We start from the raw sequence: 14,622 nt of genomic DNA, 5'->3' as shown, positions 1-14,622 counted from the left end.
CAATGGAATGGATTTAGACAAAAGTGGAAGTAGGTAGGGAAGAAGGCAGCACAGCCAAGGCAGATGTCAAAGGGAAAGGTGGAAATGGCTTAAGATAAAGTGTAAAAGCAGGAAAACCCAGCATATCTGGAGAAGACCAAGTAGCCCACTGGGGAAGTGTAGGTCAAAGAGTCATAGCCAATGGCTGCGAGTTGTCCAACACCACTTGAGCTGTCTCTACAGAAACAGCAGACAAGTACCTTCATGCATTGCCTAATGAATCAGTCCATCAAAGTAACATGCAAAAGATGCACACTGGCCTGTGGTTTGTTTGGTGAGCTTACTTCCTTCCATATCTACATCAGTCGTGCCCAAAGCAGAGAGATGCATTCAAATTTCCACTTAATGGCTTTTAAATGCCTTCCTTCACATCTAGTTTTATAGGCATCAAGGATTACTCTGTATTTCCAAGATACCTTTAACAATATCTCTTTTTACTATTTGAAAACAGATGTTTCTCAGACACACTGTATTTTGAAATTTAGATTTGACTAATAATCCCTGTGATATTTGATGTTATTGACTACTCAGTCCCTCTGGAAATTCTTTCCATCTTTGACTTCTGCAAAAATGTGGTCTCTCTCTCTTTCTCTTTCTTTCTTTCTCTCTCTCTCTTTATTCCTTCCTTCCTTCCTTCTTTCCTTCCTTTCTTTCTTGACAGGGTCTTGCTAAGTAGTCCAAGCTGGCCTTGAACTCACTATGTAGCCCAGGCTGGAATTGAATTCATGATGACTCTCCTGCTTCAGCCTCCCAAGTACTGGGATTACAGGTGTGTGCCATCAAATCTGGCTCTTCCTGCTGTATTCTTATCACTCAGCTGGTGTGTCCTACTTTCTTTTGTAGGTTCCATCTCTGATGCCCTCAATTCTCCCTCTGCCTCTTACCAAACCTGTAAAGACCCATTTGGCCAAGAAAGGGCCCAGCTCACCTCTGAGCATGATCCTCAGGTTCAGCTGCCTCCAAATCACCTCCAGTGCATCCTTTCCAAAAGGAAACCAGCCAACTCCTCCATAGCCCCTCTTCTTTCTTCTCCTAATCCATCCCCTTGGTGACAATCCCTCCTTTTCCCTCATCTCCAGTGTCCATCTAAAAGCCAAGGCCTCTGCTCCATTGCGTTAGTTTAATCTCTCTGGGCTGCTGTTTTGACAAGGAAACAATCAGGCTGGTGATCCCACCACCTTCATCTACTGGCAGTCCATCAAATCTCTTTGACATGGCCAGTTTGTGACACTGTGGGGACCATATGCTCCTTCAAAAACTCTTATGCATGAGAAACATTTCTTCCCCAGAAGGGGCCTCGGAAACATACAAAATCTGAGTACATAGGAAAGGGATTCCCGGAGCCCAGGATAGGAATCATTAAACCAAGCCTACTTCTACTTCTGGAGTATGGACAGTTTGACCATCTCTGTAGCCTTGATTATGGTTGCTGCCTTCTCAACTGTCTCACAAGGCTAACTCCTAACTCCTCACCCTTGATACACCATGAGGTCACCTCCTCTTAGAAGACCTTCCTGATCCACCCCTGCCCACACACCATGCCCCACTCCCCCAAGCTATAGTGGTGCCTCTTGGTGTCCCAGGGCTACCAGAACAAACTGCCACAGAGCGGGTGTCTTACAGCAACAAGAATGTATTCTCTCAGAGTTCTAGAGGCAGAAGGTTTGAAATCAAGGTGTTGGCATGGCCACAGTCCCTCTGAGGCTCTAGTGGAGGGTTCTGCTTGCCCTTTCCATTGTCTGGTAGCTGCTGGAAATCCTTACCCTTCCTTGGCCTGTGGCTGCCTCTGATCATTGCCTGTGCCTTCCCTGTGGGCACAGGCCTCCAAACCTCTCTCCTTAGAGATGCCAGGCTTTGGATTTGGGGCCCAACCTAATCCGGTATGACTTCCTTTTAACTTCACTATGCAGGCAAAGACCTCACTTCCCCTCAAAGTCATAGTCATGGGTCTCAAGGATTAGGCCTTGAACATCTTTTGGGGAAAGATAATTCAACCCATGATAGTGCCCCCTAGCACTATTATTCTGTACCATAAGCATCTGCTCACCAGTCTGTCTCTGAAAACTGACAGGTCTTCAGAGGACATCTGATTCATCTCTTTTGCTAGTGCTGAGCACAGTACCCAGCCAGCTGGAAATACTTACTAAGGGCAGACTGAATGAATACATTATTTATATTTTGATTATCTGTGGGCAAAAAAAATCAGAACATACCTTCCTCAGACAGTTTGATAATAGTCCACTGACGTTTCAAAGCCATTTTATACAGTTTCAAAGTCTTTTTAATGACAATGATGTGTCACGCTAAATGAAAGAAAAAATAGTCATAGTTCACATCTATGGAGTTTACATCTCTCAGGATGAGTCAACCTTCTGCCCTGGGCCAAAAAACCTCAAAGCCCTCTAGGTGTGAAGTCACCGGAATGTTTACTCGGCAACCGGGGGAAGGCCTCGCACGGCCACCTCAGGTGACATTTCTGGTTAGAAAAAGAGCAGCCACCACTTTGATGCTCATATCTGAGGCTTCTTTCACAAGTAAAGCAAGTTCATGTGAGCATTAAAGTTCTGCAGAGTGCTGTTAGATTTGAGACAAAAAACTGTTTTATGCACTGCCTATAGTGGGATAAACATTTCTTTCTTCCCAAGCTCTCTGTAGTTTTTTTAAAAATTTCACTCTAGTTGATGATGCTGATTCTCATGCCAAGCTATATTTCAGTTGGTCTAAATGTTTCTGCATATATATATATATATATATATATATATATATATATACCGGAGAACACCATGCGTTAATTTATTTAACTTACTTGGGACTAAGGTTTGCAAACAGATTTGCTTAGAATCTGGCAATATAACTATTGATTACCATGAAATATATTACTGTATACTGATCAGTTTTCATGTAATCTCATAAAATACCGTTGACACTAAATTATAACTAACACTGTCCTATAATTTATAGCAAACTAAATTTGAGGTTGCTTATACAGTAGCCGCCCTTATCTTCAGGGGATATGTTCCAAGACCCCAAGTGGATGCCTGAAACTGAACAGTACTAAATTGTATATATACTATATTTTTTTCTCATACATGCAGACTTATGATAAAATCTACTTTATTATTAGGCACAGTGAGAGATTAAAACAATAATGACAAAATAGAACAATCATAGGAATATACTATCATAAAATTTTTTAAACTTATGACTTATTTATTTCTGGAATTTGTTATTTAATATTTTTGAGCTGTGATTGACCGTAGATAACAAATCACAGAAAGTGAAACTGTAGATAATGGGGACTACTTGGTTAAGGACACTAAAAAACTGTTGTTTTTTTTTTAAAGCTATTGATGACTTGGGTGAACCAGAAAGCTTGTGTTAAGATAGCCCTGGTGTAGATGAATCACAGCTCAAGGGTGAGATTCCAACAGCCAAAGCCAAAAAGGACCTGTGACCAACTTCATAACTTGGCCTTCAAATGAACTGTACCACTTCATAAAGTTATCCCTGGGATAAGGCATCAACAGCATAGGTCATTATATAAATGGGTAATACCTCTGTGAGAAGTTTCATAAGCACTAGACCAGTGTGATGTCACTGGCTGACTCTAAAGTACTTGGCATCTGGTCAGTATCACTATCAGGTCAGATCACTAAAATTTAGGGCATATTGACTGAGAGACAGACATTGGCTGAGCAATGTCTGAGCACTGTCTCCTCCCATACCTGTGGCCTTCTGAGAAGGGTACTATTGTCACCCATTGATGAGGATACTGAGCTTCATTTAAGTGATTTGCCAAATGTCACCCTTCAAAAATCCCAGAGCTGAGAGTTTGCCATATTGATAGTCCCAGAACCTGCAGATAGAATCAGGGTGGCTTGGGTATTGGTGTCTAGCTCAAGGGACATGTGGTACTACCACATTCTAACACTGTCACCTTGGAATAGCCACTTGACTCTGGCCTCTACTGCCTTTTCTGGGAAGAATGAAGAGTAACATATGCTGTGTAGGATTGGGAGCTATTGAGTGAAGCAAATAAAGATTGTCATGGGCTCGACAAGATGCTGCCGTGTGATGGGCCCTCCAAAAACTGCAATGTGTTGTTATCCACAGTTTTACATATGATTTCCTTCTGTGTCAGAAAATTGTGACACATAATAAAGATGTTTTAAAAGCCTGTCCACTGAATTTTGTTATGCTGGGAAGAGTCTAGATAGGCAGCAAGATCACTGCGTCGCAGACTCCACCTGGCCATTCAGCTGAAACCTTAATCAGACAGATCCCTCTTTAGGGATCAGTGTTCCCATCTGTGACATGAAGAGAGAGCATGGGCCTGTGAGGTCTAACTCTGCCATAGCATCATGTGTTGCTGTGGCCTGGCTGGGAGACATAGGGGTCACTTGAGAGAGGCTGCACAAGAGAGGGAAGTGGTCTACACTTGAACTTTGTCTTTTTATTAAGTGGAAAACTGCATCATCTGTATCATGATGCACTCTCCTCTTTGTTTGACTTGCTGAACAAGATCATTATTACATCTTATTGAAGGTCTTAGAGCAGTTTTATTTCAGAGGTGACCATTTCCACCCTTCTAAGCAGAAACTGGCAGAAAACTGGAACCTTCTTTTGGACAATGGTGTCCAAAAAGAAGAGTCATCCTCTAGCTTCAGCTTAAATGAAATGCAAGGTACAACTGAATCCCAATTACCAGTCTCATTACCCAGGAAAGTTTCTATAGGACAAGCAAGGATGATTATTTGATTTTTAGTTCAGGCTAGAGGAAACCAACACATGTGGAAGAAAAATGGGGCATCTTTGAAATTCTTGCAGAAGAGGACCCAAGTGGCACTAGCCTATCTGCAAAGCCACACATTCCAGTGAGACCCAAAGAACTTGGAGATTTGAGGTTCCTTATGGACACAAGACACAGAAAATATTTTCATAAGATGTCAGAATGGCTTTCCTCTCCTTCACAAGGAGCAATGTGACACTTTTTGTGGGACTATGTGGCTTTCTTTTGCACCCGTTCAGCTGAATTGGCCAGAGTGGCAAGTGTGGAGCCCACAGAGATGATTATAGGCTCTGCCATGAGCTAGACAGATGAGGTTGGTGCAACATCTGAAAGTCTAGAGTCATAAATCTCTCATTATGAGAGCCATTAACTGCTCACTGCACATCAGGGGGCTAGGAAGAGATTACTGGCACTGGACCAGATCCAAAAGCCCAGCAGCATCAAAGGAAACATCCAGGCTGGAGATGCCCGCCCACACTCCTGCCTTTACCCAGTATCCCTGATCAGAAACCCAGATAGGTTGCTCTACAGATTCCCCAACAACTTATCCACTTTGCTGTCCAAGATAGTTAGAACAAGGTTGCTTTTCTCGGCTGGTAGTTTTCATTCTGAGCATTCCCTGTCCTCTGCTTCTCCTTTTGCAGCATGAAAGAAAAACTGTCCCCTTTGATATGTAGGCATGCAAGAATCTAAAACTTTGCAAATTACCCACTTGTACACAACATCCACCGTGCAAAGAAGGAAGCAGAGGCCAGAGAGGAGCAGTAAGGATGTAGCCAGGGTAGGCTCACTTGCTCAAGCCTGATAAAGGTCTTGGTCCTAGAACTCTGTCAGTCGAGTTCTCTTCTAAGCACACCCTTTCCTGCTGGGCTGAGCATTTCTCTCTCTCCAATTGATTACTTGTATTTTTAAAATAATAGCTGTATTGAGATGCTATTATTTACATGTTATAAAGTTTACTTTTTGAAAGGCTACAATTCAGTGATTCCAGAACGTTTTCATCATCCCCCAAATAAGTTCCATATATATTAGTGATTATTCCCCATGCCAGTCTCTAGTATCCACTGATATTCATTCTCTCTCTCTCTCTCTCTCTCTCTCTCTCTCTCTCTCTCTCTCTCTCTCTCTCTCTGGATTTGCCTAAGCTGGACATTACATATCATGGAATAATATATGTGGCCTTTTGTGTTTGGCTCCTTTCACTTAGCATCATGTTTACAAGGTTTATCCATGTTATAGCATACGTCAGGACTTTGTTCTCTTTCAGAGTCAAAATATTTTATATATGGACAAAACATATATTGTACCCTTATTCATCAGCTGCTGGACATTTGGATTGTTTCCATTTCTTGATTATAACGAATAATGTTACCATAAACATCTGTGTTCAAGTTTTTGCATGAACATTTACCTGTATACCTAAGAGTAAAATTGCTGGAGTGTGTGCTAACACCATGATTAAGTTTTTGAAGAATTGCCAAACTGTTTTCCAAAGTGACTGTGCTGTTCTACATTGCCAGTAGCTGTATAAGAAGGTTCCATTTTTTTTCTCTATCCTTGCCAACATTTGTTATTTTCTATACTTTTATTATAACCATCCCAGTGGCTATAAATTGCTCTCATTGTGGTTTTCATGTGCATTTCCTTAATTTTTAACAATGGTGAGCATCTTTTCATGTACTTATCAGCCATTTGTGGATCTGCCTTGAAGGAAAAATTACAGCAGTGATTTCCAAACTCCCATAAGGCAGTATCACATATCCATGTACCATCAGTGATAGAGACAATACTGCATGGGGGATAAGGGAATGATCTTTGATGTTCCACACACATGGTCTTGAATCTAGCTTGACCATATTAAGTTCTCAACTTAGGCAAGTCATCTAACTTCTCTATGCTTCTCTATGCCTCAGTTTCTCCATCTGTATATATTCGGATTGTTATGAGCACTAATAAGGTGGATGGGAAGACCTCAGCATGCTGCCTGGTATGCAGTAAGTAGCCATACTAGTGAAATTAATTTCTTTAGGTATCATCCACCATGGGCCATATGGTGGTCTAGACAGTGAGGTCACAGCAATAAGAAAAACAGACAGAAAAGTCTGTGCTCTTGTGAAGCTTATACGCAGTTTACCATTCTCAAAAAGTTAATGATGCCAGTTATTTTTATAATTCAACATTTTTACTCTTGATTGCAAAATAAGTACCAGCTCATCAGAAACTAGAAACTAGAATGACAAGACAAAGGAAGTCTCACTAATGAACTTGAACTTTAGAGAGAGATGAAGCATTAGCTTTAGTAATTACAGCTCCCTGCCAGCTCCCCCCATGGCCTTTCCTTCCTCTCTGTTGTTAGATTCAAAAGGAGAGCAGCCTGAGAACCAACTGGCAGTGGGTCGCCCAGGTCTCAGGAATGTGAGAAAAAGGTGCAAATGCCAAGATTTAGCACCTCCAGATATCTACACGCAAGACCCATCAAACACAGGTGAGGGGGATATAAGCATATATGAGAAGCAAATGAGAAGGACCTGTTGGGGGGAGGCCAGGGGCACCTGTCAAGCCTGGTTAGATGGGGTATCGCTACGAATGGGACTGCCATTTGGAGCGAGGCAGACACAGAAATAGTCAGGCATTTGTCCTTCCAGATATCAAATTTATTACACAGGTAAGGAAAGAGGCAGTATAGCATTACAGAGAGAATAAAAACAGACTGGCAGAAAAGAATAAAGAACCCAAAAGGTGATCCTCAGACATATGGAAATGTGAAAAATAAGGAGATGGCACTGCCTATCAGTGGATACTCATAATAAAAACAGAATGAAAAAATATAATACAATAAATTATGCTGGACAAATTAGTTATTATTTTAAAAGCCCAAATTTTATCCCCACCTCTTACCATACCCACAAGTCAACTACAAATAATCTAAAACTTTAAATGTGAAAAGTAAAAGTTTAGAACTTTCTTTAAAAAGATAAAACACTTTTTATGATCCTGTGTAAGAAAGGGTATTTTTAGGATGTTACCAAAGTAAATGAAAACTATGTAATAAAACCCTGATACATTCAATTTGTTTAATTTAATATTTTCTGATCATCAATAGATTCAATGGAGAGAAGAGGTAAGCCATGAACTAGAAGAAAATATTTGTAACCCATATGACAGCTGTCATATCAAAACTAATTTTAAACACTTCTGTAAACAAGTTTGAGGAGAAATTAACAGCCTAATGGAAAGAGAGACAAAGGCAAAACAGGCATTCCTTGAAGAAGAAGTGGCCACTAAACGATTAGAAAAATATTCAGCCTCATTAGTAAATACAGAAATACAAAATGAAATCACAAATACAGGCCATCTCATATCTGCCAGATTAGCAAAAGATCAACAGTACTAAATATTGGTGAGGATACAGAGCTACAGTAATTCTCCTGCAAGACTGGTAACCATATCCAGGTAAGATCCCTGTGGAAAGTAACCTGGTAAATATGAAGATGAAAACACTCAAGAATTTGGAAATTCTCTTTCATTTGCAGTTATTCATCAAAATAGATCACTCCATTGATTATAAGATGTGCTGTTTTAAAAGTATCACCAAGAAGAAAAAAGCTGCTAATTACACCTTAAGATGTCATTAGCTTGAATACAAATTCTGATTTCAGATATAAAATGTAAAAAAATACATCTTAAACTAAATGAAATGTAGCATGTATGCTTTAAAAATCCCAGCACACTTGCACTGAAATATACAAGACTATTCATAGCATTGTTGTTTTTAATGGTATTTAAAAGAAAACTGGCAATGGCCAAAATGGTTTTTGACAGAGTTTATAAATAAGTAGAGATATTCAACTATTAGGCAGTAAAAATGAATAAACCAGAGGCCCACACATTTACACAGATAACAAAAAGCAAATCAAAATAAAGGCAGAAAGGAGATAGAAAAATGATAGGAAAAAATATCAAAGCCAAAATGAATGTTTTTAAAAAGATCAGCAAAACTCATCAAGAAAATAATTTTAAAACGCCTACAACCAGGCACTGACAGGAATGAAAAGGGTGCTATCATTATAGCATCTACAGATGTGAAGAGTATAAGAAAATATGAATTATTTTTAGGTAAGTTCAATAACTTAAAAAATATACCTGAAAAAATATGACTTACCAAAGTGACACAAGATGAAACAGAAAATCATAAAAGTTCTATGTCTATTAGAGGAATTGACTCGTTATCAAAAGACCTCCTTTTTAAAAATATTTTATTTTATTTTATCCCATTTCCCCCCTCCCCTCCCTATGTACAAAACCTTTGTTTCCATTCCTGTTTTTAGTCCAAAGAAAACTTCAGGGCCAAGTGATTTTTCTGGAGATGGGAAAATGAGAGGCTGGGATAGAATGAGCTGGGAAAGACCCATACTTAATCCAGAAAGCCTGCAGGTACACATAGGAAATATGAATTCTACCCCATATTTAAGTGAAAAATAATGGCAAAAACTACAAACCTGGAGAAAAGGGGAGCATAACCCTAATAGCAAAACCTGGTAGACACTACCAAAAAACACACAGAATGAGACAGCGGGGGCGGACACACACACACACACACACACAGAGAGAGAGAGAGAGAGAGAGGGAGACACATAGAGAGAAAGACATAGAATTAAATCAAACATGCTTCATGAACACTGATCAACAGTGTTCAACTATGGATGATGTTGAACCTGGAGGAGACACTGAGCAATGTCTGAATACATTTTTGGTTGGCACAACCTAAATGGGAGGCTGTTTCTGGCACCTAATGGGCAAAGGCCAAAGAGGCTGCTAAACATTCTGCAATTGGACAGAAGAGCCATCCACAACAAAGAGTTATATGACCCAAAATATCAATAGTTCTAGGAATAAGGAATCCTCACATAGACACAAAAATTCTTATCAAAAGATTAGCAAATAGAATCCAGTAATATATAAATAGGAACAATTCATCCTGACGAGTAGAGTTTTTCTCAGGAATGACGCTGGAAGAACTGGATATCCATGGGAAAAAGATATATCTGAATTCTTTCTTCATACACTACAAAAATTAATGAAGCATAGACCTAATTGTAAAGCTACAGTTTTTAGGAGAAAACAAGCAGAATACCATTGTAAATTACTCAGAAAATAACAACCATTTTAAAAGGATAAATTAGAGTAAGTTAAAATATTCTGTTCATGAGGAGAAATTTTTAAGAAAATGAAAAGGCAAGCCACAGACCAGAATAAAATATCTGTAAACCATGTTTCTGACAAAGGACAGATACCCAAGGTACTTAACAAACCCAATATAAAACAGAATTACCAAAAATGTACTGGCCTCACTGGGATGGAAACAAGGCCACTCTGGCTGGTTGCCAGGTAGCTGTGAGTGACAGCCCACCCTCCACATCCAGGGCACAAAACTTATGGTCTTGTACATCTAGACCCTGAACTTAGGATGGACTTCCCCTTCTCCAGGTGTGCCTACAGGCTACCTTAACAACAACTGGTTTCTTTTCAACTCTTTCTACCTTAGCCTCTCAAGCCCCTGCCTTGATCTAAAGTTTCATCTGCCTATGGTAGATGACTTTATGGCAGTCCCCTTGAGTGGTCTCAAATGCTTCATTGCAACCTCACTATAAATGTGACCTTGCAAGAGCCACTGAGCCTAGAGCCTGAAGCTGCCTTCCCCATGACTGGCATCATGGCTGTATCTTTTTTTTTCTTTTTTCGGTACTGGGGATCAAACTTTGGTCCTTGCACTTGCAAGGCAGGCGGCGGAACCACTGAGCTAAATCCCCGGCCCACGACTGTATCTTTATCCCATTCTCCATCACTCCTCTTGGCCCTAGAAACTTTGCCAAAGACATCCTTTTCTCCTCTCTGAGGTTTGCCTGGGGGCTTTCCAAAGCTTGATCCAAATGGGGTCAACTCAGACCAATTGCAAGAAAGTGGCCTTGGACTCACATGAAAAGTGAGCATAGAGCATGTGCTGCTATATTGCCAAACTTCACATACACCAGACAAAGTGCTGACAGCAGGCTCCTAGGGTTCACGCTTAGCTTCTTAGGTAATGTGCTTATGTTTAAAACTCTTCCTAGTCATTTTAATAGACTTTTCCCCCTGAAAACTTAAGGTCAAAGTGACAGTTTTCCTACATCCTTTGCACATAAAGAACCTTTAAACTCAGGAGAAATCTGTCCTGTCATTTAAAGGTCAGCTCAAACTATTTCCTTCCCAGAAGCCTTTGGTCCAACAAAACAAACCTGGAGTGAAGCTCAGCCGGTCCCAGCACCCGGAAGGAAGCCCCCCCGCTGCCATCCCAGGCTCCTAGAGCAGTGAAACTCAGCCGGTCCCAGCACCCGGAAGGAAGTTCCCCCACTGCCATCCCAAGCTCCTAGGGCAGAGAAGGTGAGCTGCATGGGCGCCAGAAGCACGCCACACCCCCTGTGGAAATGAGAAGACACATAAACAAGCCTCAAAAACAGACTTCCAGATCACCTACAGCAACCCCAAAGGGAAACGGGATGGAACACTCTGATACTCAACCAACAAAACAAACCTGTTGTTCTTTGTTTCCACCAACAATGTATTTTAGTGATCAGCAGTCACCTCCCCTGGATGGAGTATGGCCATCCCAGGAGAAGGAGACATCCCCTTGGCATCCTCACTGCCAAATACTGGCATGAAGAGATAAGGCAACAGGGAGCAAGCTCAGATCCTGGAGCACCTGCCCCTAACCCTGACTTCAGTAAAGTTAACCAATCGGTGCCAATCACTGATTCCTGTCTGTAAAAGAAGAATACATATCACATTCTCTTTATGGAGTTGATTACCAAAATCAAAGCTCTTAGCACAAGTGCCTGGCACATGGTAGAAGCAAAAATGTGGCAGCTTCCAATAGGGATTAGAGCTAATTAAATGTTTGCTAAGCTGGGCCAGGAGACAAGTGCTGGGTCTCCAGGGGTTCTTCCACTGAGACTAGGACTCCTGTGAGAGCTGGGGCCAGGTTATACCAGAACCCACAAGATATATGTACTCATAAAGAACAGGAGTAAGAGCCAGGGATGTAGCTCAGTGTTCTCAGTGTTAGGGCCCTGGGGTCAATACTGAATACCACAAAACAAAACAGAGAGAGAGAGAAGAAGCCCCTGCTGTTTCTTTCTCCCTATATCTTCCTCCAGAACTACCAGCCCCTCACCACTCTCAGGCACTGCTCGATAGCCTTCCTTGAGAAGATTCTGCATCACACAGCCAGAGCTCAGCTCCCCACCCACCTATGAGATGGTGACATTTACTTGCTTTTGCTGCATTCAGGTCCATGTGCTCATATTCTGTGCTTCCAGTGCAGGCCTCAGATACATTTTGTGCTCAAATTACTTCTATGATTTTGCCGCTTGAGAATTTCTGGGCATCTCTTTGCCATTTCATTTTCTTTGTTGTCAACACCTGCCATTCCTCACAGCGCCTGCTCTCACAGTAATGACTGGGCACTTTTCCCTCTGGGTCCTTAGGATCCATCCAGAGGTTGTTCTGCCCAACCAAGCCTCCCACAGTGTTTGGAAGACGTGATCCCTCCTTTTGTGCAAGTATTGTTGGTGTCAGAAACCAAGACCAGGAAGCATACCCAGCTCTCCCAGGATGGCTATGGGACAGCTCTCCTACATCTCCTTCACTTCCAAAGCAAGGGAAGATCAGAAGCTACCAGGTTCATACAGCCTTCACTTTCTACTAAAAATATCAAATGACTAGAAGTGAATTCCAGGATTGTTTATTCTACCTCCCCCACCCCTAAGCAAATTGCCAAATGAGGAGCAACTTGTGGAGCTGGAAGTGCTCAGTAAGCTCCCTCTGGTCTCATGTACTCACCCTGGCACTGCACTGAGTCTGTGTTCATGCATCTCCTGGTGAGCCTCTGTAGAGGTCACAGTCACCCCATTAGCACCTGGCTTCCTCCTGGGAGCCACTTCCCATTGGGTTCTTTGAAAAGGAGCTGGGGGCAAAGCGACTCGCTCAGGGCATGCAACACCACACTTGTGGAAAGGACCATATGTTATCATGTTGGTCCCAGGAAATTTTTAAACAGTTCCCCAAATGTATTGCTATATCCTTAATAGATTCCTGGTACACGATTGCAAAGCATGGAGCTATGCTCAGAACTCTATAAATCAAGGGCATTGTTTGAAATTCCTGGATGCAAAGGCAATCGTGAGAAAAGTATTCACAATTTAAACCCATGGCAGTAGGGATGTATGTGTATGATAAAATTGTCTTTTTTTTTTCCATTTTTAAAAATTTGATCTTCAATTTTCCCGTTTGAAACAAATGGAAAAAAACATGGCCACTTCTTTCACGGGTGACAGAGAAGCCTCTCCTTCCCCCTTCATCAGCCAGGTTTTTGGCTCCTGAACACTCTTTAGGGAACACAGTGTGAATAACAATGAACTGGAAAGCCCAGAATGAAGCAGAGCTGCCCTTGAACTTCCAGTGCTGGCCAAGTGGCTCAGGCTCACATTCGGGGCTGGGGCTTGTGTCCCTGCCAGCGGCAGCTCTTCTTCAAGCAGGCTGAGGCATCACTAAGGGGAGCTCATCATGAAGTGATAGGTGACAGAACCTTGCTTTCTACTTTTTTTTTTTTCCTACTGGAGCAGAACAAAGGCACAGCTTGGTGCAGGGCTATGGGGTGATGGGAGGATCATGGCTAAGAGAGGAGGTGTGCCCAGCACATGTACTTAACGGGTTCCCAAAGGCCTCTGTGGGGCACGCTATGTGGAAATCCACCGACCCCCCTGAGTCTGGGATAGATAATCCCCTCTGGGTGTGGACTTTTCAAACTACTTTGACATTGGTGATGGGCTAGGTGATAGCAGCAGGAGGCAGGGAAGTGAGAGGGGCAATTCTTCCCCTCTCAGCAATACATCCAGGACTCCTCCTCAGTGCCCTGCCACTTTCCACCATCAGCCCCGGCTTTGGTATTGTCTAAGGCTTCAGCAAAAGGTGAGATCACTGTTTCCTGGGAGCTGATCTCTGTGCAAGGAGCCCAGCTGCATCATCTCATTGGTCTTCATGGTTGCCCTGTTGGTTGGCAGGATGACGCCCATTTCAAACAAAAGGAAACCCAGACTCAGAGCAGCTGAGTAACTTGCTGACAGAGAGGAATTCAAGCCAGAAATTGCTGCTTCCGAACCTATGGGCCCACCATGCTGAGCTAGCCTGAAGGAAATAAAATGTATGAGCCTTATGTTCCAACACAAAGACCCAGCACCCCACAAAACAATTAGTAAATCTGTAGTTCTGTTTTCTACTGACAAGACTGTGCCTTAATTCATTCACAGCCCTGCCTGTATTTGATTTTAAAAAAAGGTCTCCCATTCAAAGGAGCTCTGAAAATCCCACGATGAGCTGCCTGGCCAGGCTCAGAAGCTGGGGGTACTCGATTGTACAGACTTTCCACTTCCCCTAAAACAAGGCTTTGGAGGGCATGCTTTGCCAATGGAACCGTAACCCACCCCACACCCAGGAACCTGCAATAGGAACACCTGAGATTAAACAAAGGAAAGTAAAAATAAAGAGGACTATAAGTGGGTCTGGTGCTTATCTTCTTTCCCAACAAAAGATAACAGGTAATTGCTTTTTTATCACCAACACTTGAAATTTGAAAGTAAAGAAGGAGAGAGGCTGGATGTCACACTTATATTTTACAGCCCAGAGATCCTCCATGTCCACCTCTTATGCTAAGGACCAAAGTCTCCCAGATGCTCTAACACAATTCAATAACAACAATT

General features: G+C 42.0%; 1 protein-coding gene across 11 annotated transcripts in view; it reads right to left on the bottom strand.

Moving 5' to 3' along the window:
• Window positions 1-14,622, bottom strand: part of CUNH10orf90 (chromosome unknown C10orf90 homolog) — a 265,804-nt gene that overhangs the window by 116,576 nt on the left and 134,606 nt on the right. The window contains exon 1 of one of the 11 annotated variants that reach the window (XM_021253275.2): window positions 2,253-2,593. The exons of 9 other annotated variants lie outside the window; for them this stretch is intronic. In XM_021253275.2, the coding sequence (XP_021108934.1) occupies window positions 2,253-2,298 (46 nt within the window). In that variant the 5' untranslated portion in view covers window positions 2,299-2,593. Of the gene's footprint in view, window positions 1-967; window positions 1,767-2,252; window positions 2,594-14,622 lie in introns of those variants that run through there. One more of the 11 variants, XM_013069837.3, reaches the window with a different exon arrangement.

This window comes from Heterocephalus glaber, unplaced genomic scaffold (genome assembly GCF_053883595.1).
Source record: "Heterocephalus glaber isolate CG9 unplaced genomic scaffold, H.glaber_assembly_v1.0 deba00001497, whole genome shotgun sequence".
Lineage (NCBI taxonomy): Eukaryota > Metazoa > Chordata > Mammalia > Rodentia > Bathyergidae > Heterocephalus > Heterocephalus glaber.
This window is presented reverse-complemented; position numbering and strand designations above follow the sequence as displayed.